General features: G+C 37.9%; 1 protein-coding gene across 3 annotated transcripts in view; it reads left to right on the forward strand.

The window, feature by feature from the left end:
• Positions 1-24,865, forward strand: part of CAB39 (calcium binding protein 39) — a 94,709-nt gene that overhangs the window by 26,122 nt on the left and 43,722 nt on the right. For all 3 annotated transcript variants that reach the window (XM_063101588.1, XM_063101591.1, XM_063101590.1), the window contains exon 2: positions 9,211-9,367. In XM_063101588.1, the coding sequence (XP_062957658.1) occupies positions 9,254-9,367 (114 nt within the window). In that variant the 5' untranslated portion in view covers positions 9,211-9,253. The remainder of the gene's footprint in view (positions 1-9,210; positions 9,368-24,865) is intronic.

Here is a 24,865-nt window from a genome sequence, read left to right on the forward strand (position 1 = left end):
GAGAATGTTCTACTAACAATGGTCTACCCTCACCTAAATTGTTAAAAGGTTAAAAAGATTTGAAATCTTTGAAAATCTTTTTTAAAATATTCTGGAAAAAATATAGGCATATGTCTAAAAGAGCTTCATTTTAGTTAAGACAGCATTTTCTCAAAGGATGAGTGTATGGAGAAGCTCATGGTCATCCAGACCAACACATGTGCCCCACAGACTTGGTTGGTACTGGAAGGTAGTTTATAGAATTTGTAACCTGCTCTCTATGCAATGCATAGCTGAGATTTAATAGAAAAGGAGTTTGGGTTGTCAGAGATGAACAATAAAGATCTTGAAAGCATATGAAGCAAAGGTATGGGCCAAGCTTTTTAAAAATTTTTAAAAAAAAAATTTTTAATCTTGGAAACCCGGAATAACCCCTACTAGCTTCATGATATTTGAGCACATCATCGAATATGAGCAAATATTTTAATAATGCTTTATTTGAGATTTTATCAGTTACACATTATTACCTTTCCCATGCTGTAGAAATTCACTCTGTCACAGTACTAGAGACCAGATGTCTAAGTAATGAAAACCGATGGTAAATTTTGAGTCCTAGTTTACTATAGAACCAAAATAATAGACTTTCTCTGAGGAATGAGGGATCAAAAAGTGTCCCACTGTTTCTTTAACAATCAAAAGAAATAGTTCATTCTACAGTATTCTACAAGTATGCACCACACACTATTTTAGTTTGGGGGATACAACAGTGAAGGAATGAAACCAACAATGTGCTTGTTTCCTGAGACTTAGTAATAGAAAAAAAGGGAGACAGGTAAATGTCAGGTTGTGCTGGAAGAGAATGAAGCAAGATAACGAGATGAGAGCGGGAGAGAGGTACTATTTTGGAAGCAGTGATCAGGGAAGTCCTAATTGATAGTGTGATTTGAGCAGAAGTCTGAGTGAAATGAGGGCTAAGAGTCCATGGTGATTTGGGCTAAGAGCTCTCCGTGAACAATATGGAGGATGTGCCTACGCTTGGTCCAGGAATGTCAAACCAGGAGTGTAGACGAAGCCTAGAGTGAAGGAGATGAGAGCAGCGAGGAGCAGATCACAAGGAACCTTGTAGGTTTGGTCAGGAGTTCAGATTTTATTGAGTGAAATGGGAACTCAAGGTGGGGGTGGTGGGGGTTGAACAGACAGTTCTTTGTAAATTGCACATGAGAGATCTTACATTATTTTAAACATTGCTCCTACTACCACCACCAGTATGGTGGTTTACCATCTAGGCTATAAAAGAATTTCAGTATGACTCCTGCATTGCATCCAGTGTTGACCATCATGGAATCTAGTCAAGAAAAATTAATTGCAAAGCATACTTCAGTGTCTTGTACGTTCTTGAACACTTGATTTTGGTTTTGACGTAATTGATTTAGAGCAACATATTTGGCAGCATTAGTAATTTACCAAAGGTTCGGCTGCTTAAAGCTACTCATGGTTTATTTTTATTTTATTTATTTATTTTTTACTTTGCTGGTCTTGCTAAGGCATCACATCTTAATTGGAGCTAAGAAGGGCATACATCCCGTCCATCCAAGAGCTGAATCAAGACTTATACGCAGGCTTAAAAAGGATAAGACTGCTCGTTTTATTCCATTTTATATTACTATCCAGTCTGTAGATAGATACCTTATCTGTCCATTTTGATTCTGGAAATAGTAGTCATTGATCAGGTTTTAGAGGTAAGGGGAGGCGGGGGGAGCTATCCCCTACTACTATTTATTCAGATTTTACCATATGTAGACTCTGATCTAAGCACTTAAAATCATGTAATTTAATTGTTACGCCACATTGTGAAGTAGCTGTCATTTTTCGAAATGAAGAGATGAGGAAAGGGGGATTAGATGTCTAAGTCAGTTAATTAAGGCATGGTGAAGTCAAAATCTGAACCTAGGCTATCTTTAAAGACCATGTAATTAACTACTGTGCTTTATACAACTTCCCTGCACAACCAAATAGGTAGTCTAGCACCTAACACAGTATCTGTAGATATTTAGTAGTTGTTTAAATTAAGCAACATCAGCCCAGGAAGCAGATTAGGTCTTAGAGCCAGCTATCTAAAAAAAAAATGGGTTCATGCATGTACTACATTTCACACTTTCCATGACTGCTTAATTAAGTACCTTAATAGTCCTTATATGCAACAATCCTATTATTGTGTGTTGGGTTTGTTTGGTTTGTTTGCACTTTTTGCATTTGACCACCAAGTTTATGAGTCAGATCTAACACATATGTTAGTATGGAGTCTTATGAACTCAGCTGTCTAGGAATGTGTTGTCATTCAGCAGCTTTTCATTATTGTCTCTAAACACATACACCCACAACCACACACATCAGAATGTTGTCTTGAGAGTAGGCACTCTTGATGCCTTATGTTTGTGGCATATAGTGAGTACATAGTTATTTAAAAGAGTGAATGTCCTAATGACTGGCTTATGTGCCATTTGACTGCTTTCTGTTATTTGCCAATACTTACGTGAATAGGAGTGTGTTGCTAAGCCAAAAGCAATCAGATTGCCAAAGTTAGGCAGTACCAAACAGTCCTAATTTTAATAGCATGGACTTTTATTTTCCCAGGGGGTGTTCTGTATACCCTCCAGCACTTTCTTTGTACTCTTAGGAATATTAACGTAACAGAGCAGTGATCTGAAATCTTTGCGCTTTGTAAGACAGAAATGACCATTTCTAGTGTCATCTGGTCTCCATCTGTTTTGGAGAAGGGAGTAGACTCCCAGTGTAAAAAAAAACCCCACACATATAAGGCAAGTAATAAAAAGGAGAATATAGAGAATATATATCAAACTGTTAATAACAGCTGTGTTTATAGGTTTTGCAGGTGATTTTCACTTTCTACCTTATGTAATCCCTTAATGTTTGAATTCTGCATAATGAACAGTAGAACAATTATTTAAAAGCTAGAAATTTAATTCTCGTTGATGGATTTAGATGCAGGAGTAAGTAGAAAGTCTGTCATTATTCTGACCCCCTGTCCCCCCTATGGAAGCTAGTGAACAAGAGCATGAAAAACAATGCTTTTTTTTTTAATGGTGATTTCAGTGGTCAGTAAATGTCCCAGTTATTATGACAACCAAATTTTCCAGAACATCCCTGTCTTAGTCCATTTGTGCTGCTGTAACAAAATACCTAAGACTGGGTAACTTATACAGAACAGAAATTTACTTCCCACAGTTCCGGAGGCTAAGTTCAAGATCAAAATCAAGGTGCCAGCATCTGATATCTGGTGAGGACTGCATCATCACATGGTAGAAGGTAAAAAGGGGACATTGTGTCCTCAGAAGAGAATGAACTCGCTTCTGCAAGCCCTTTTTGTAGCGACATAGATCAGTTTTTAAACACCTCCCATTAGGCCCCACCTCCCAATACTTGCATTAGGAATTCAGTTTCCAACACGTGAATTTTGTGGTATATTCAGTCCATAGCAATTCCTTAGGGGTGATAGGACAACCCCTGGCCTGTGTGGAGAATGGTGAGGGTCTACGCTTGTATCCCCTATAGGGAGGGATACACTGTAGGGATAGAGAGATTTAGAAAATAGAATTGACTGAAATTGTGAAATGATTATATATGGAAGAGTTAAGCAAGCGGAGTGTGCTTTGACAACCAAGTTTTGTGACTGAGTGAACAATGGATCCTTTCACTGTGAAGGAGAACATAGAAAACGAAGCAGGATTTGAGTGAGGTTTGGGTTGTCTGGAGGACATCCATAGGGAGCAGCAGTTGGAAATGTAGGCTGATTGGTTGGGGCCGGAAATAGATTTCACATTGTTGAAGCCATAGATGAGATCACCCAGAGGGAATATAGGGTAAGGAGACAGCCAAGGGTGGAAACTTGAAGGACATCAACAGTGAAGTAAAAATGAGTCATTGAATTAAATGCAGAAAAAATAAATAAATGCAGAAAGGGCATTTGGAAAAAGAAAAACAACTAGTAGAGAGCAGTACATGAAAGCTAAGCAGGTAAAGCTAAATGTCTGTACTGATTCCTTTCAGCAGATTTAGCATGCAATGCCATAAGTGTTCATTTTAATATATGAAAGTAATATATTAAATTACTCCCCTCTTCCCACAATATTCAAGTTACATTTTCCCTTCAAGGCTTTTTTTAATCTTTGGGATTAAAGCATACACCACTGATTACCATCAGGAGCAAGCCTACCCCCAGTTTGAGAAACATAGGTGTGGGTTTCCACAGCCCCCTTGAGAATTCTAACAGTGGCTGACTTTGTCCCAGTTGCATTAATAATTTTGGCTCAGCCTGAGGAATCCTGCTGAAGTTTGTTATGAACTATTTTTTTGAAGGGATAGGGAGATAGAAGGGATAGTTGTATTTGAAAGCTAAATGAATGATTTCAATTGTAATATGTATTTCTGCCCATTTCCTTCATGAACTCCAATTATAGCCAAAATTTAGTTTAGGCTGTTTTAAAACAATATTAAGAAAAATTTTGAACATACTGAAAAGTTGTGTAACTGTGATAACCCATATAACCACCATCTAGATTTGAAAATTACAATTTTACTATATTTGCAAATGTGAAACTCTGGCTTAGAAATAGTTAGCATATTCAGGGAGCAAGAAAGGACATCAGTGTGGCTAGACCTCTGTGATAAAGGCCAGAGGGCTGTGCTGTGAATTGGAGATGAGTAAAGCCTAGAGGACTGTCATAAGGACTTTTGATTTTATTCTAAGGACAGTGAAAAGTTATTGAAGGACCTGAATCAGTGGATTCTTGTTGCTATTACTTAAAATTCCCCCGAATACTTATATAAGGAAATAAGATGATAAAGAAGAAATGAGAAAGGCAGGCAGATTGTTATAGAGAAAGGTATCTTTTAACCACCTGAAGCCTTATTTAAAACCATTGCTTCCTCTAGCTTGGGTATCTCCATTCTCAGAATTGTCAGTTCCAAAAATCAGACATGTGCCTATGTTACATATCCTTCAAGGTCATAGAGCACTCTGAATGGTACTGCTTGATGGCCCTTTGGAAGGCACTCTCTCCACTCTTTAGAGAAAGCAGTACCAGCTGAAGAGTCCACTCTTAAAGGTATCTTTACTATCCTTTGAGCATTGTCTGAAGGTCATATGTTGTTCTGTGAAGGTATTAACTCCTGTTTCTTGTGAGTATGGATTGGAGTAAGGAGATTGAAGCAAAAGAGTTGAAGCATGAAGCTCAACTCATTTTAAAACTAAGTTAGCATTGGATTCCAAATCCTCTTGTTTCTCTTTATAACTAAAATCAATTAGTGATTCATGAAAACTGTTTAGTCACCTGTGTATTTTTTATAATGGAATAAAATAGAATATATCAATTTTAGCTATGTGTGTGTGTGCATGCACGTGCATGTGTGTATAACAAGTAAGTTTCATATTGTAGATCATGACAAAATTTGAAAACGCCTGCTGCTTCTACTGGCTCTGTCTAACTTAAGAGGTTAGGAAGTAAGCAGCCTTACTTTTCTCTGTCATTCAGTGCCTCCTTTCAAGTGTTTTATGGATAGTACTTTTTATGAATTAAGGATGGATTATTTTGTTTTATCCATTGATTTCTTTAAATTTAGTTTTTGGGTTTATCCAAGTATGTAATTCAAAGAGTCATTCTAAGAAAAAAATACCAGATCCCCATCCTTTTCCTGCTCCCTGTAGGTAATACCTTTCAACTGTTTTGAGTAATTGTTTTGGTGTCTTTCTCCACATCTTTAATGAACATGCTTTTATGACACATCCGTGATTTCACTGTATTGCTTGTGAGACAAAGTACATTGAGACATGTTTTTGCCTCAGTAGCTGCTTTAATTTTCTTTATTGTACTCATTGTAAATTCAGTAACACAAAATCAGTACTTAGTAGCTATATGCACATAAATCTAACATGTTTAAGAACTTTATTTCTTAAATCATTACTTTTTTTTTTTTTTAACCCTTTTAGCAATGTTCTAGGTACATGTATTGTCTATCTACTTGGTCATCACTTAGGGGCCATCCTTGAATTGTAAGCTTTTCTGTATTTTCGATTATTTTAAAAGTTGATTTACTGAGTGGCATACACATTACTATAGGATATTTAATACATAGCAAACCTAGACATAAAAAACAAATTCTTAAATGCAGAAGTTTTAGGGGGGGTTATTTCCTTTTTTTTTTTTTTTTTTTTGCCTAGTGAAGTCTTGGGTAGTTAAGAGGTTGTGAGTCTGAGGACATAAATGAAGGAAATAAAGGATTTGTTGACTGTTAATGCACTCATACTTTAAAAATATGGGCCATATACTTTTACTTAATTGTTCTTTAACTGTATTTTTAAAGCTGAGTCATAAAGTATTTGTGTGGGTGATGGGGAGAATATGAACATGTCACGAGTAACTTCACCAATGTGATTGGATTCTGCTGAGGAATGTTCAATTCTTGTTTCGGGTACTTGTTACCGTGTTTTCTCAGAGTACAGTCTTATTTATATGTTCTGTAAAATCTTAGCTGCCTGATGTATTAAATTAAGAGGAATGATTGTATCATACCTCCCCTTTCCCTAACAGAGGTATTTTATGAATGTGTTCTCTTTGGCAGCTGTATTCTTTATGCTGTGACCAGCATTTGGTGTGTGGTAGTACTTTTTAAACTTCCTTTAACCTGGAAAGTCACCTCTTCCACCATTGAGCCAGAGCCGAAAATATCTCCGTTGCATAGCACCATAACACTTCCTGCAAAATACTGTTAAACATTCCCACTCTCCATCCAGCATTGACATATATAGCATAGCTGCTATTATTTGCAGAGTTACAGATAGGAAAGATATGGACTTATTATCATAGAACTTATTGTGAGTATGACCCATTATGTTTATGGAGAAGCAACCTGCATGTCTCCCCCAAACCTGTTTAAAAAAAAAAAAAAAAGTAATGGAAAAGACTGATCCAGAATTTGTGTCCTATCTAACCAGGTAATGAGAGAAACAATGTAACAGCTAGTTGGGAGTGACTCCCCTATAGTAAATTCAAACTTATTGTCATAGAAAAGATATTTAGAAGGGGAGTTTAGCATCCTTGAATGTTGAGAACCTACAGTGGAAGACATGTATTAGGCTGTTTTTCTTTGATCAATGAAGCTGTGGTTTTAATTTAATCAAAAAAGGATTTATAAGCTGACAGAGAGTGAGATAGGCAATTTTGGGGGATGGGTATTGATCAGAAAGATCACATCAAAACATGTTGAGAGGCTGGTCTGAGTGCAGTGGTGTTTATCACTAATTGATCATGGCCAGTAACACATTTCTTTGTTCCTTCTCCACTCCCACTGCTTCACTTGACTAATAATAATAATAATAAACATGTTGAGAAATAACATACTTGTTTATGATTTAATTGTAGGCTTAACATCATCATTCACTTGCATGCTATTTTTCCCTAATATGTGTTCTTTGTAAACAGATATGTAGGTCACTGTATCTCATAGTTCAGGGAAGAAAACATTCAAGTTCTTTCTTCAAATGAAATCTTAGGCAGAGTTCAAAGCAAATGTTATGATACCATGTAATGAGATATTTTTGTGTTTACATTCGGGGGGAAACAAAGAAGGGTTGGGGTATCTGAGACCTACCTACCTCTTCATACTTTGGTGTGGGGATGGGGCGGGGCATCTGGGGCAGTGAAATATAGGATGTTGGAACTCATGGTTTGAAAACCACTTACTAAGTGAGCCATGAGATTCTTCTGAAAATTGTTATCTTTTCTATCTCATGTGAGGCTGTTTAACGCCTGTGAGTTTAACTTCTTTTAGTTTATTTAGTGAAAGAAATTGTAACGCAACATCTTCCCAAGTCACTTCCATTGCTTGTTTTGTTAACTTCAGTTTTTCATGGTGGCTTCTTGAAATAGTCATATGTCCTCCTTTTGTATAATATAATATTGTGGTTTATGTAGTTGAAATGTTGTTTTCTGCTACCAACAAAATTAAGAACTTCCAGAAGTTCATTATCCCCGGTGTTTTATCCAGTGAATTCTTTCATAGGAGATGATCACACCTAGCGTCAGGCTTTTTTACCTGCCCGTAATCCTGCCAACTGGGCCAATTGTTGAGCTAGGGCTGGGTCTGGAGCTCACAGACCTCTCAAGCCTGTTCACAGACTGGGTCACAAACCCTTCACACGCCAGGCTGGGTCCCCAGACCCCTCACACACCAGCATGGCGGACACCCAAGGCAGTAGATGCCAGCCAGGTGGCAACACTGCCCATGTGCACTAACTCCATCCACACACAACTTACTTACAAAGAATGTACTGCACCACCCCAACCACGCCTAAGGCGAGGGGGGCCTGATTAAATTATTTTTCCAACACCCAGACAGAAAGAGTATGTGTCAAAACTGTCACATAAGGGATTTGAAGATCTGATGGGAGAGTTGTCCAAGGTGCCATCCAAGGTTCTCTCCAGCCATATGACCCTGTGACTGACTGAACAGGAGGATAAGTGTGCGAAGGAAGCGTGTGCTGTGTTTGGTGCAGCCTGCTGGTTGGCTTAGGAGGAGCACCATGAACACTGGGAAAAGAACATCTGGAGAGAGCTAAATAGTAGGCCTGTTGCTCATGCTGTTTGGCCAAGCCCCTTGCCTAACTTTTTGCCTCAATTTCCTCAACTAAAATACCTATTAATTGGAGGCATATTGTGGTGGTTAAGGATACTTTGGATCAAGACAGATCTGAGCTTGTTTTACTACATAATACCTTGAGTCAGATTCTCAACCTTGCTAAATTTCACCAGTAAATGAGAGCAATAATGTCCCTCAGGTGATTGTTTGAAAGAATTCCATGAGATGGTGAATTAAAGTGCTTAGCATTAGCATCAGCTGGCAGAAGTCATTGCCCTGTGAGTGGTAGTTGCTGCTACCTACACCAGCGTGTTCCTCCTCAGATGGGTGGTTAGGAGAACAGATGATTTGAAAAGAAAAAAAGTGTTTGGAGAAGTACAGAGTGTTCTATAATTCTAAGACTTCTCTGTATTATCATTTCTTGCATACATTGGTGTGTTTCCCAGTTCCTACTGATTCTGAAAGTCATACAAAATGACTTTCTCACGTACTGGTTTTTTTCCAGTATTAAGATTTAGAAAGTATGTCTTCTGTCTGTCCCACTTTTTCTCACGTGAGCCTTGTGCTGTATTCCAGGTGAAGCAGACAGAGTGTAGCAGAGGCCTCTGTTGCTGCCGTCATGCCGTTCCCATTTGGGAAGTCCCACAAATCTCCAGCAGACATTGTGAAGAACTTGAAGGAGAGCATGTCCGTTCTGGAAAAGCAAGACATTTCTGACAAAAAAGCAGAGAAGGTATGTATCTGGCTTTATATATATTTCAAATCTTCTAATTAAGAGCAAAGGTAAGACAAGTTATGAGGTAATTTTTAAAAATCAGCAATTCCAATTTGGGTTTTTTGGGGGTTTATAAAATATAGTCCTAAAGCAGCATTTGCTGCTTCTGAAACACAAGCTTTCTCCTATACTTCCATCTAACATCTTTATAACTTTTTTCCCAGTTTTTTAAGTTTATTTAGATTGTGTTTATTTCATTCTTATAGTGTTTTATCTGATTCTTAAAATCAGCGTTTCCACCAGCAGTCTTCCTGGGATCTCTCTCCGGGTTTTCCTTCTATGTTCTCTGTATCCATGCCAAGTATCTCCACCTACCCAGGCACCACAGTCCAAAACCTGACTTTCATCCCAATCTCATCTTGCTTGCTCTTCCCTAAAACATCATTTTTCACTAAATATTGTGTCTTCTACTTCCTAAAGTGTTAATCGATTCTGACTTCCATTCCTTCTTGAAGAACATCCTTATCTTTCTTATGGACCTTAGAAGTAGCTTTCTTACTGCCCTTTGTAAAACAACTTCTATTTTAAATCTTTAGTGCAGACTCTTCTCATAGCACACAAGACCCTTTGTGATCTGGTCTCTGCTTCTCTAGGTGAATTGTAACCCCTCTCCCTTATTCTGTAGGCTCTAGCAATCTCAACTAAGTCAAATAATCAAATAATATTGTTTTTAATGCCTTTGTTTCATTCCTTCTGCCTAAAATGTTGTTCCCCTTCACCTCATTTCTACCAGAGCTCCCATTTATCTTTCAAAACTACCCCAAAACATTACTTTTCACTAGATGGCTTCCCAGAAGACTCCCTCTTTTGTCCCAACTCTCCCCCCTAAAATGAATCTCCACCATTTGGGCATCTGTCTTGGAAACGTCAGAACTGCCGCCATCTTCAACCTGATTTTGTTTGTGTTGCACTTTTGTCTCCTTTACTTAGACTTGTTGGCTCTTTGACCAGTGTGTCATTTCTGGCCTACCTGTGCTCTGTACCCTCTACAGTACCTGACTCCCATGGGATGGATGCCTGCTGTTTATTGAATGAGTGTTTGATTGGAATGAAATCTTCCATACTATCTTTTTATTTAGGAGGTTGTTTTCTGTCTTGAGATGAAGATTAGAATGCTTAACTACTACCATCTTTTTAAGTCTAAGACCTGTAGTTTACTAGTATTCTGACAAAGAAGAGAGGTTCATGCTCATGGGATTAAGATGTGTAATTACAGGCTATTGAATTAGTATATTTTTCTTTCATTAGATGCAGTCTACAATTTGTCAAATTTTCTATAATTCGACTTTAGATCTTCAATGGAAATTCTAGGCAGTTTCTTTCACACCTGTATTAAGAGATGTAGATAAAATTTAATAATATAAAACTTTTAAAAATCTTTGTAATTAAAAAGAATTTTGCCTTAGGTATAAATTAAATGCAATACCATCTCATAGTTCAGAAATCAGAAAGTAAACATTGAGAAATATTACTCTATTCCATTCTCTTTCCCATGTGATAGATGACCACTTTATTACTTTCTTGTGTTTCTCTATGCAGATAAAAGAGATATGAATATATTTTTTCTTTTTATACACAAAAGGTAGCATACTATATTCTATATAGTAAGCTTTCTACTGTCAAATGGCTTTCAGGGAAATTGTTATTCTAAGGAACTACAATTTTCAAGTAGCTAAGGATAAGGATTTGTCTCTAGGACCCATGGAGGGGTAGGGAGGGATTTAAAAATTTTTGTCTTTTTATCTTATTTATTTCTGCTTTGAAATCCTCAGAAATATTTGATGCTTTCTTTACTTCTTAGATAGAATGTTGTAATCATTGTTCAAGGTGGTCAAGCTTATTCATGATGTATTCAAATTTCCAAATTTCAGAATTTAAATTTGGCAGCAAATACTGTTGTTTTCCTTGAAAGGACAGGTTCACTTCATTCATTTTTGAGAAAATGTCTGCCAAATGTCCAAGTCTTAATAATTCATCACTTTCTCTCCCAAGTAAAAATGAGGTTCCTTAGTAAGTCTCATAACTTAAACAATTATATAAGTGCCTTTTCTTTAAAACAACCAGTCATATTCTATAAGGAACCAAAGACACTTTATATATATATATACACTTTAACATTTGTCACACCAAATGTTAAAAATAACATGTGAACTCAAAGGTCAAGATTTAATAAAATTAATAATTTTTTACCGCTTCCTCATAGGCCTTCTTAAGTGAAACTGGCCTTCTTTCTTTCTTTTTTTTTTTTAACTGAGTGTGTGGTGATGAAGACTGCAATGACTGCTAGTACAGTTTGGCGTCACTGCCTGATTTGTGCCAAAATGTCGGCACCATCAGTACAAATAGCAATACAGTGGGAAAAAGGCAGATAATGTCTTAGTATTGATATAAAAACAGATTTAGCCTCACAGACCCCTTGAAATGGTCTCAAGGACCCCAAAAGTCCACACTTTGAAATGTACTGTGAAATTAGTGGAAAGTGGGTGGGTGGCTGCAGGTAGGGGGAATGTCCTTCCTAATTTAGATGGGTTATATAGGGTAAGTCTCATCGTGAAGGTGGCATTGGAGATAAGTCCTAAAGTGATAGAAGGCAAATTTAATCTCTAATGGAATCCATATCATCTGCTTGACTAAATCCAGTGATTTTTCATCCAATGGCATTTTTGCCCTATAAGGGGACACTTGGAATGTCAGGAGACATTTTTGGTCATAACACTAGGGGAGGGCTGCTAGTAACAGCTAGCTAGTACAGCTTGGAGATGATGGTAAACATGAAATAGCCCCTCACAATGAAGAATTATCTGACCAAAAAATGTCAATAATGCTGAGGTTGAAAACTCCTGCTCTAAAACCAACATTAAGCAAGAATAGGGTAAACAAAGCAAACAAAACAGTTGAATTTATGAAAAATAAATTTCAGTTCAAAGGAAGGGGTCAACTCTGAAAAACAGTCGATGCAAATTACTTATTCTGAAATAGATTAAGACTAGGAGGGAAAACCTCTGAAATTTCCAGTTCACTTTATCAAGTTTCAGAAGGAAGTAGCAACTAATGTAAATGGTGATGAAGAGGGAACTTAGACCTGAAAACAATGGAAAGATGAAAATCTAATCAGTAAATTAAAAACCATGAAAAACAACTTTGATATCATACAACTTGACGGCAGTTCCGTAAAAGCAGGGTGCTTGCTACGCTCTGTTATTTAGCATTGTTCTATAAATTCTAGCCAGTGCAGAAAGAAATGGTTTTGAAATTTAAAAAAGAAAAAACAAACAAAAAATCCACCAGCTATTGCAAATAGAGAAAATTACAGTGTTGAGGTATTCATAAATGTTTATAAAACACAAGAGAATCAATGGGAAAATGAGAATTTATTAGGGCAGCTAAATGAATAGAATGTTCATATCTTCCCTAAATGCCAATTATAACTATTTAGAAAATGTACTTTAAAAAAAAAAAAAACTCATTTAATATAGCAACAAAAGTATAAGATATCTGGGAATACTTTTATCAGTAAGTATGCTGAACCTATATGAAAAAAATTACAGAACTTTATTCAGAGGCACAAAAGAATACTTGGTCTGTGTTATCAGATGGAAAGATGGAATATAATTAAGATGCCATTTCTTCCCAATTTAATTTTTAAGCTTAAAGCAATTACATTCAGATTACAGGAGGATCTTTTAGGAACTTGACAAATATAAATTCTCTATTTTAAAGCAGAACACATGCTTCAAACCTATTCCACTCACAGTTTATACAATCAGAGTTAACAGAACTCTATCCTCCTAGTTTTTCATACATAAGTATTGAGAGTCATCTATGACTGCTTTCTCCCTCCCCAAATCTATCCACTTTATCTGGAAAAAAAATTAAGAATTCATAATCTAACCACTTCTCTCCATTTTCCTTGTTACCAACCTAGTCTGAGCTATCATTATCCTTGCACTGAATTACTGCAGTGTCCTCCTAACTGGTCTCCCTTGCCTCTCTACAACCATAGTGATTCTTTCAAAACGTGAGTCAAATAATATTTCCCTTAGAGTAAAAGTCAAAGTTATTACAGGGGTCTAACGTAAGTTTTGCAGGCAAATCTGGCTTTTCCCTTTTTTGTAAGGCTCATGAGCTAAGAATGATTTGTACATTTTTAAAGGGTTGGTTTAAAATGCAAAGAAGTATGTGCAACAGAAAACTTATGTGGTCTGCAAAGCCTAAAAGACTTACTATCTGCCCCTTTACAGAAAAATAAATGCTGAACCCTGCCCTGGACAGCCAGGCCCATGACCCTCAGTGGTCTCTTCTAATACTCTTCTCCACATTGGTGTCCTTTCTTTGTGCCCTCCAGTCACACTCCTGTCCACGGTTTTTTGTATTTGGCTATTCCCTTTACCTGTAATGTTTTTTCCCTAGCTCTCTATTTGGCTCACTCCCTATCTTTTTCAAGTTTTTGCTCAAATGCCACTTTTCACCCAATTCCCCATTTAAAATGCAATCCTGCTGTATGGCATTCCTATTCGCCCTTATTTTGCTCTATTTTCTCATGTAATATACTTAACAATGTTTTACTCTTTCTTTCCCCTCTTAGAATATAAACCTTCTAAAGACAGAGCTCAATAAATATTTGTATTTGTTGAAAATGGAATCAAAAGTGGTGTTAACATGAAACATTGTCCCCTTGTTTTCTTCTGAACTCTTAATGTTAGGTGAATTAGAACAGATATTGCTAAGAATATTGTAATAATTTGTATATTGAGTTTGTGACTAAGGACAGGGTAACATAGCTGGGTATCTTCTCTGGATGCTGTGACAGTGGCAAAGTATTATATTTCCTTTTAGTATTACCATAGTAAGATTAGTGACCTTTCTCAAGAGGTCCTCTATCCTGGTGGTACTGGTATCATCCATATCATCCATACAGCTCTCGTTATCTTCCCCTGTACTTAAGGGTGATTAGAGGACATTTTCCATGACTAGATGAATAAGTTTACCTAATGGATCTGATGACTGAATCACTGTGAGCTTGTTGGCAGGGCTCCAGTGATCTACTGCAAGATAGAGAACTTATATAAGGAGAATTAAAGGCTTAATTCGCAGAGTTTGTGAATAACAAAAATTGGGGAAGGATAGCAAATTCTATGGGTGACTGAATCAGTCACCAAATAAGGGTCAATTAGCTGGGGGTAGTGGAGCAGTGGTTGGAAGGAGTATATAATTTTAACTGATAAAATGCAGTATGGATAGAAGTATGGCTCTGTACTCAATCTAAAAAAAACAGACTAGATGACAGCAGAGAAAATAGAATAGAATCATTAAAAATGTTTGATTAATCTAAAATAAGGGAGAACAACAGGAAGGTGGGATTAGATAACAGATGGCACAAGTAGAAAACAAATAAGATGATAGACTCAAATATCAATAATCACATTAAATATAAATGGTCTGAATACCCCACTTAAAAGGCAAAGATTATCAGATTGGATGAAAAAGCCACAACAATGTGCCTACCTATAAGAAACATACTTTATAGGCAACGAGTCAAATAGGATAAAAGTAAAAGGATGGGCAAAGATATACTTTGTTAACACTCATCAAAAGAAAGTTGGAGTGGCTCTGTTAATAGTAGACAAAATAGGATTTAGAGAAAAGAATGTTACCAGTGATAAAGAAAGTCATTTCATGATAAAGTAGGGGTCAGTTATTCCAGTGGACATAACAATTGTAAACATTTATGCACCTAATAACAGAACTTCAAAATAAAGCATATATGAGCCAGTTGCCCCCCCGAAAACACACAAATAACAAAGCAAAGCAAAATAAAACAAACAAAAACTGATAGACCGGCAAGAAGAAAAATAGTCAAACCTACAGTTATAGTACAGATTTCAATATAACACTCTCAATAATTGATAGAAAAGTAGGCAGAAAATCAGCAAGATTTTATAGGAGACCAGACTGATACTGTCAGCCAAATTGACCTGATTGACATTTATAGAACACTCCACTCAACAACAGCAGAACACACCTACATGGTCTTTTGAAGTGCACGTGGAACGTTTACCAAAGTAGAGCATATTCTGGGCCATAAAAAGAAGTCTCAGGCTTGATCCTAAGATGGCGGTGGCTGCGGCGGTTGGCGCGGAGTAGCTGAGGTGGAAAAGGCGGCCACTGGGCCTTAGGCAGTCGGGAAACTTGTGGATCTTCCTCTTGCCGTCTCTTAAGGGAGGACTGCTGCTGGTGGCCAGTCTTGGGGGCTGACCGCCAATTTGCCCTTGGCAGGAGAGGCTGCCTCATTTACAGGCAACAGCTTTGAAGTATGGAGCAGGAAAAGAACTGTTTCTTAGCTGCAAAAGTGAGTCTCTAAACAGGGAACACGGGGCCGGGGCTGCTGTTGACGCTGCCAGGATCCCGGAGGCCAGGGCCACTCTGAAGGCGGCCAACTGCCCTATTCAGGATTTGAGGTTTCAGGCCGGCATAAAAGAAGATTCCTGGGAGCGCCCGAGCCACAGGACCGAGTGAGCAGCCCGAGGAGGCGGTGGCAGCCAAGAACGGGGATGGTGATGACGCAAAGGCAGAGAGGGAGCCGCCTGACCTGGCACAGCCCTGTGAGTGACCCCCAGCCTGGCCCTGCTCGGGGGTCGGACACCCGCCCGGCTCCTGCCTGCCCCACCGGGCCACTCACCACTCACCCCAGGGCTGCCTCCATTTTCTCAGGTGGTGGCAGCTCCGGCCCGACTCGGCCAAGCCTGTCCTCCTCACCCGGCTCGGCTCCTCACTGAGCCTTCTCTCTTGCTTGCCCCGGCGCGGGGCTTCCTGGGGCCTGCTGGCCAGCCTCCCCTTCCACTCCCTCCGCGGTTCTCTGGCGGGGCTGGTGGCGTGGGGCGTCCCCGGCCAGCATCTGGAGGGCAAGGAAGTATGGGTTGGGCCGACTGTCACTCCACCGCACCCTGGGCTCCAGCCCCCGGTAAACTTCCTATTACTGGGAGGCAGATACCATCTCTGCGGCCACCAGTTCAGAAAAACGCCTAACCGATTTCTGGTTAGGAATAGTGTGGTCGGAGCGTTCCCGAGTTCACTTGAACCTGCCGGAGAGATGACTGCAGGTGGGCACTGGACTCGGTCAGCACCGGGGGGATTCAAAGGTGAACCGTGTGCTGCAGGCTCCTCCCCTGAGGAGCTCACGCTCTGGTGTGGTAGATAAGACAAGTACACAAATAACCGCGATACCAGGAGGAAGGTGATAAGTCCCGAAAAAGATCTGCACAATGCTACAAAGGCACCCAGAGCGACCGGTCATCTGCGCCTAGCAGAAACCTGGTAGACTTCCTGGGCGAGGCGGTGCCGAGCAGGGTCTTGAAGGCCCAGCTGATAGACAAGGGTTGCAGAAGACACGTCCCAGCCCAGCCCAGTGCTTACAGAGCAGGAAACGTCCAGCTAGGGAAGCGGAGGCTCAACAGAAACCACACACCCTGTGGGGTCGCCACTGCATGATCCAACAGCTCGAGCCAGTGCGCACAGAACAGGGAGAAGTCCTGCATGGGAAGTGGAAGCACAGCAGAGACCACACACCCTGCGGTACCACCCCGTGATCCAGCAGCCCAGCAGAGTCCAAGCTGAACAGAGCGGTGGCTCCCCGGAGAGGCCCAAGACCCGAGGCAACCACACACACAAGGCACTAGAGGCCAACTGAGCAGTCACGGAGGTAGCCATACTAAATTGGCAACCACAGCAACATCTTAGTCAATAGTCTCAAACCTCTGGACTGTGAAACCCCCTGCCACAATGAATAAACATCAAAAAAAAGATACCAGAAATACAAAAAATCAAGAAAGTACACCACCAAAAGTTAATAAATCTCAAACTCTAGATCCTATAGAACAAGAAGCCCTTGAAATGACTGACAAGGAATTTCGAGTGATAATTCTAAGGAAACTGAATGAGATACAAGAAAACTCAGCTAGACATCATGATGAAACGAGGAAAAGTATACAGGACCTGAAAGAGGAAATGTACAAGGAAATCAATGTCTTGAAAAAAAATGTAGCAGAACTTGCTGAACTGAAGAGGTTATTCAGCGAAATAAAAAACACAACAGAGAGTTTAACCAGCAGGCTTGTCAAAGTTGAAGAGAGAACCTCTGAACTTGAAGATGGGCTGTTTGAAATACCACAGCAGACAAAAAAAAAGAAAAAAGAATCAAATACATTGAAGAAAATCTGAGAGAGATATCAGACAACCTTAAGCGCTCAAATATCCGAGTCATGGGTATCCCAGAAGGGGAGGAAAATGGAGGTTGCATTGAAAACATGTTCAAGAAAATAGTGACAGAAAACTTCCCAGATATAGGAAAAATCACAGATCTTCAGATCCAGGAAGTTCAACGATCTCCAAACGTATTCAACCCAAAAACGCCCTATCCAAGACATGTTATAGTCAAATTGAAAAAACTCAGAGACAAAGAGAGAATGTTAAAAGCTGCAAGAGAGAAGCGTCAAATCACCTATAAGGGAGCGTCAATCAGGCTAACATCAGATTTTTCATCACAAAACCTAAAAGCTAGAAAGGAATGGGATGATATATTCAAAATACTAAAAGACAAAGATTGCCAGCCAAGAATACTCTACCCTGCAAGGCTATCCTTCCGAAATGAAGGGCAAATAGTATATTTCTCAGACAAACAAAAACTGCGGGAGTTCACTACCACACGACCACCCTTACAAGAAATCCTCAAGGGAGTACTGGGTTTGGTTCCTGAAAAATAACTACCACTGCTATAAAAACCCAAGAAAAAGGGCCGGCCCATGGCTCACTCGGGAGAGTGCGGTGCTGATAACACCAAGGCCCCAGGTTCGGATCCCATATATGGATGGCCGGTTCGCTCACTGGCTGAGCGGGGTGCTCACAACACCAAGTCAAGGGTTAAGATCCCCTTACCAGTCATCTTTTTAAAAAAAAAAAAAAACCCAAGAAAAATCAAAACCCACTAGTATAATAAAAATGGCTTTCGTGAAGAGAAAACAAACAAAAACGCTATCTACAACCTAAGGAACCAACAAACACAAAACAAACAGTAAATCAGAAAGCAAGGAACAAAAGACACCTAAGACAACCAAACACCCAATAAAATGCTAGGAATAAATCAACACCTTTCAATAACAACTCTTAAGGCAAAAGGCTTAAATTCCCCAATCAAAAGACACAGACTGGCTGACTGGATTAAAAAGGAGGACCCAGCTATATGGTGCCTACAAGAGACCCACCTCACCCATAAAGATTCATATAGACTAAGAGTGAAAGGATGGAAAAAGATTTACCATGCAAGCAGAAAAGAAAAACGAGCTGGAGTAGCTATTCTTATATCTGGTAAAATAGACTTTAAACTAAACACCATGAAAAGAGACAATGAGGGACACTACATAATGATAAAAGGACTGATGCATCAAGAAGACATAACAATCATAAATATGTATGCACCCAATGTTGGAGCAGCCAAATTTATAAAACAAACTCTATTAGACCTAAAGAAGGAAATAGACACTAATACCATAATAGCAGGGGACCTGAACACCCCTCTGTCAGTATGGGACAGATCATCTAGGCAAAGAATCAGCAGAGAAACACAAGATCTAAACAAGACTCTAGACCAATTGGAATTGGCAGATATCTACAGAACATTCCATCCAACAACCTCAGAATATTCATTCTTCTCATCAGCACATGCATCATTCTCCAGGATAGATCACATAATAGGTCACAAATCAAGTCTCAACAAATTCAAAAAAATTGGAATTATCCCATGTATTTTCTCAGACCACAATGGATTAAAACTAGAAATCAATAACAAATGAAACTCTGGAAACTATACAAACACATGGAAATTAAACAACATTCTACTTAATGACATATGGGTCCAAGAAGAAATCAAGGAGGAAATCAAAAAATTTATTGAAACTAATGAAAGCAATGATACATCATACCAAAACCTGTGGGATACTGCAAAAGCAGTAGTCGGGGGGAAATTTATTGCATTAAATGCTCACCTCAGAAGAATGGAAAGATGGCAAGTGAACAACCTAACACTTCACCTTAAAGAACTAGAAAAACAAGAACAATCCAAACCTAAAGTTAGCAGACAGAAAGAAATCATTAAGATCAGAGTAGAACTGAATGATATTGAAACCCAAAAAACAATACAAAAGATCAATGAATCAAAAAGTTGGTTTTTTGAAAAGATAAATAAAATTGACAAACCATTAGCATGGCTAACAAAAAAAAGAAGAGAGAAGATTCAAATAACAGAAATTAGAAATGAAAAAGGAGATATTACAACTGATTCATCTGAAATACAAGGAATCATTGAAGACTACTATAAACAACTATACACCAACAAGTTTGAAAATCTGGAGGAAATGGATAAATTTCTGGACACACACAAGCTCCCAAACCTGAACCATGAAGACGTAGAAAATTTGAACAGACCAATAACAATAAAGGAGATTGAAGCTGTTATCAGAAGGCTCCCAACAAAGACAAGCCCAGGACCAGATGGATTTGCAGCAGAATTTTACCAAACATTCAAAGAGGAATTGACACCGATTCTTTACAAACTATTCCAAAAGATTGAAACGGACGCAAATCTCCCAAACTCATTCTATGATGCAAACATCCAGGTAAAGATATAATGAAAAAAGAAAACTACAGGCCGATATCCTTGATGAATATAGATGCAAAAATCCTCACTAAAATACTAGCAAACAGAATACAGCAACACATACATAAAATTATTCACCACAATCAAGTGGGATTCATCCCAGGGATGCAAGGTTGGTTCAACATATGCAAATCAATAAATGTGATACACCATATTAATAAAGTCAAACACAAGGACCATATGATCATCTCTATAGATGCTGAAAAAGCATTTGATAAAATTCAGCACTCATTCATGACAAAGACCCTCTATAAGTTAGGTATAGAGGGAAAGTATCTCAACATAATTAAAGCCATATATGACAAACCCGCTGCCAATATCATCCTGAATGGGGAAAAGCTGAAAGCTTTACCTTTAAGAACAGGAACTAGACAAGGATGCCCACTCTCACCACTCCTATTCAACATAGTGTTGGAAGTACTAGCCAGAGCAATCAGAGAAGAGAAGGAAATAAAGGGCATCCAGATTGGAAAAGATGAAGTCAAACTGTCCCTGTTTGCAGATGACATGATCCTATATATCGAACAGCCTAAAACCTCTACAAAAAAACTGCTGGAATTGATAAATGATTTCAGCACAGTAGCAGGATACAAAATCAACACACAACAATCAGTAGCATTTCTTTTCTCCAATAGTGAACATGCAGAACGAGAAATCAGGAAAGCCTGACCATTTACAATAGCCACCAAAAAATAAAATACTTAGGAACTGAGTTAACCAAGGAGGTGAAAAATCTCTATAATGAGAACTACAAACCACTGCTGAGAGAAATTAGAGAGGATACAAGAAGATGGAAAGATATCCCATGCTCTTGGATTGGAAGAATCAACATAGTAAAAATGTCCATGCTACCCAAAGTGATATACAAATTCAATGCAATCCCCATCAAAATTCCAAAGACATTTTTCTCAGAAATGGAAAGAACTATCCACACATTTATATGGAACAATAAAAGACCACGCATAGCCAAAGCAATGCTGAGCAAAAAAATAAAACTAGAGGCATAACACTACCTGACTTTAAGCTATACTACAAAGCTATAATAACCAAAACAGTATGGTACTGGCATAAAAACAGACACACTGATCAATGGAATAGAATAGAGAATCCAGGAATCAACCCACACACTTACTGCCATCTGATCTTTGACAAAGGCACCAAGCCTATTCACTGGGGAAGGGACTGCCTCTTCAGCAAATGGTGCTGGGATAACTGGATATCCATATGCAGGAGAATGAAACTAGACCCATACCTCTCACCATATACTAAAATCAACTCAAAATGGAGTAAGGATTTAAATATACACCCTGAAGCAATAAAACTTCTTAAAGAAAACATAGGAGAAACACTTCAGGAAATAGGACTGGACACAGACTTCATGAATACGACCCCAAAAGCACGGGCAAGCAACGGAAAAATAAACAAATGGGATTATATCAAACTAAAAAGCTTCTGCACAGCAAAAGAAACAATTAACAGAGTTAAAAGACAACCAACAGAGTGGGAGAAAATATTTGCAAAATATACATCTGACAAAGGATTAATATCCAGAATATATAAGGAACTCAAACAACTTTACAAGAAAAAAACAAGCAACCCAATTAAAAAATGGGCAAAAGAGCTAAGTAGGCATTTCTCTAAGGAAGATATCCAAATGGCCAACAGACATATGAAAAAATGCTCAACATCACTCAGCATCCGGGAAATGCAAATCAAAACCACATTGAGATATCATCTAACCCCAGTTAGGATGGCTAAAATCCAAAAGACTCTGAACGATAAATGCTGGCGAGGTTGTAGAGAAAAAGGAACTCTCATACATTGTTGGTGGGACTGCAAAATGGTGCAACCTCTATGGAAAATGGTATGGAGTTTCCTCAAACAATTGCAGATAGATCTACCATACGACCCAGCTATCCCACTGTTGGGAATATCCCCAGAGGAATGGAAATCATCTAGTCGAAGGTATACCTGTTCCCCAATGTTCATTGCAGCACTCTTTGCAATAGCCAAGAGTTGGAACCAGCCCAAATGTCCATCATCAGATGAGTGGATATGGAAAATGTGGTACATCTACACAATGGAATACTACTCAGCTATAAAAACGAATGAAATACTGCTATTTGCAACAACATGGATGGACCTTGAGAGAATTATATTAAGTGAAACAAGTCAGGCACAGAAAGAGAAATACCACATGTTCTCAGTTATTGGTGGGTGCTAAAAATTAATATATAAATTCACACACACACACACACACACACACACACACACACACACACACACACACACAGAAAAACACCGTGGGGGGAGGGGGAAGAAGATATAACAACCACAATTACTTGAAGTTGATACAACAAGCACACAGAAAGGACATTGTTGGGGGAGAGGGAGGAGGGAGGCAGGTATTGGTAAGGGGCAACAATAATCAACCACAATGTATATCGACAAAATAAAAGTTGAAAAAAAAAATTATCATAACCTTTAAAGAAAAGCAAAATAAAAGAGCTTGGACATTAAAAAAAAAAATAGAAGTCTCAGTACAGTTTAAAGGATAAAGTTTTACAGTGTATGCTTCATGACTGCAATTGAATTAAATTAGAAAACTGTAACAGAAAGATCCTTGGAAAATTCAAAAATATTTAGAAACTAAATGTCATACTTCTAAATAATTCGTGGATCAAAGAAGATGTTAGAAAATAGTTTGAGTGGAATAAAATGAAAACACAGCATTTTAGAGTTAGTGGGATGCTGCTAAAGCATTACTCAGGGAAATTTAGAGCACTGAATGTCTATATTAGAAAAGAAGAAAGGTGCAAACTTCCCCGTAGAAACTAGAAAAAGAAGAGCAAATTAAAAACAAAGTAAGAAGGATAAAGGAAATAACTATCAAAGCAGAAATCAGTTAAATAAAAAACTAGAGAAAATTAAAAGATCAATAAAATGGATAAGCAGTAGCTAAGACTGATCAGGAGAAAGAGAGAAGACACAAATTACCAATACCTGGAATGAGACATTTGATGTCAACACAGATCATACAGATATTAAAAGGGTAGTAGGGAATATTATGAACAACAATATTTATGTCAATAAATCTGACAACTTAGATGAAATGGAGAAATTCTTTGAAAGACAAAAATTGCCCAAGCTTACTTAAGAAAAAGTAGGTAATCTGAATTGCTATATACAAGTAGGTGAAAATTTAGTTAATAACCTTCCCGTAAGGAAAACTCTAGGCCCATATGGCTTTACTGGAGATTTCTACCAAAGGTTTAAGGAAAACATAATACAATTTCTATGCTAACTATTCTAGAAAATTCAAGAAAAAAGAATAGTTCTTAACTCATTCTATGAGGTCAGCGTTATTCTGATACAAAATCAGACAAAGGCATTATAAAAGAAGAAAACTACAAACTGATATTCCTCACGAACATAGCTGTAAAAATTCTAAATTTTAACAAATTGAATCTCACTATAGGATAATGTGATGCATCATGACCAAGTGGGATTTATTCCTAGAATGCAGGACTACTTTAACATTCAAAAGTCAATTAATATAATTCACCATATTGATAAACTACATGTCAATATATAAAAAACAGAAAGAAAAAAATAAAAGCACCCAGTATCCATTCCTGATTTAAAAAAAAAAAAAATCTCTACAAACTTGGACTGGAAGGGGCCTTTTTCAACCTGATAAAGGACATCTACTGAAACCTGACAGCTAGCATTATATGTATGGAAGAGGCTGAATCATTTTATTTCTAAGATCAAGTATAAGATAGGGATGTTCATTTTCACCACTTCTATTCAACTTTGTACTTGAAGCCTGTGCAGTCAGGTGAGAAAAAGAAATTAAAGCCATCCAGATTGGAAAGAAAGAAGTAAAAACTTTTTTTTGTAGACAGTATGATCAAATACATAGAAAAGCTGAAGGAATCTACAAAAAAACTAGTACAGCTAGTGAGTTTAGCAAGGTCACAGGTTACAAGGTCCATATACAAAAATCAACTGTATTTCTGTACAGTAGCATAGCAATGAACAAAATCAATATTCGAAAATACTACTTCAGAATAGCATTAAAAAATATGAATTACTTAAGGATAAATCTGACAAAGGAAGCAAAAGACTGTACACTGAAAACTACAAAATATTGCTAAGAGAAATTAAAGACCTAAAGAAGTGGAGATACACATTGGTCGTGAGTTAGAAGACTCAATATTGTCAAAATATCTGTTCTTTTCAAATTCATCTATAGATTCATTGCAGTTCCAGCAGGCTTTTTAAGTAGAACAGCTGGTTCTAAAATTCATATGGAAATGCAAAAGTCCTAGAATAATCAAAATAACTCTGAACAAAAAGTTGGAGGGCTCACACTGTCTGATTTCATGAATTATAAAGTTATAGTAATTAAAACAGTGTGGTATCAGTGTAAAGATAGACAAATAGATCAGTGCAGCAGATTAGGGGGTCCATAAATAAATTACATATGTATGGAAAATTAATTTTTGACAAAGGCACAAATGCAGGTCTGCAGGGAGAGGATAGTTCTTTCAACAATTGGTGCTGAAACAGTTCAATAGTCAGATGTGGTTTAAAAAAACAGACCTCATGCTGTATATAAAAATTAACTCAAAATGGATCATATAGTTAAATGTAAAACCTAAAATTATAAAATTTCTAGAAGAAAACAGGAGAAAATCTTTATGACCTTGGGATAGATACCAAAAGCACAGTCCATAAAAAAA

The sequence above is a fragment of the Cynocephalus volans genome, chromosome 1, assembly GCF_027409185.1.
Source record: "Cynocephalus volans isolate mCynVol1 chromosome 1, mCynVol1.pri, whole genome shotgun sequence".
Lineage (NCBI taxonomy): Eukaryota > Metazoa > Chordata > Mammalia > Dermoptera > Cynocephalidae > Cynocephalus > Cynocephalus volans.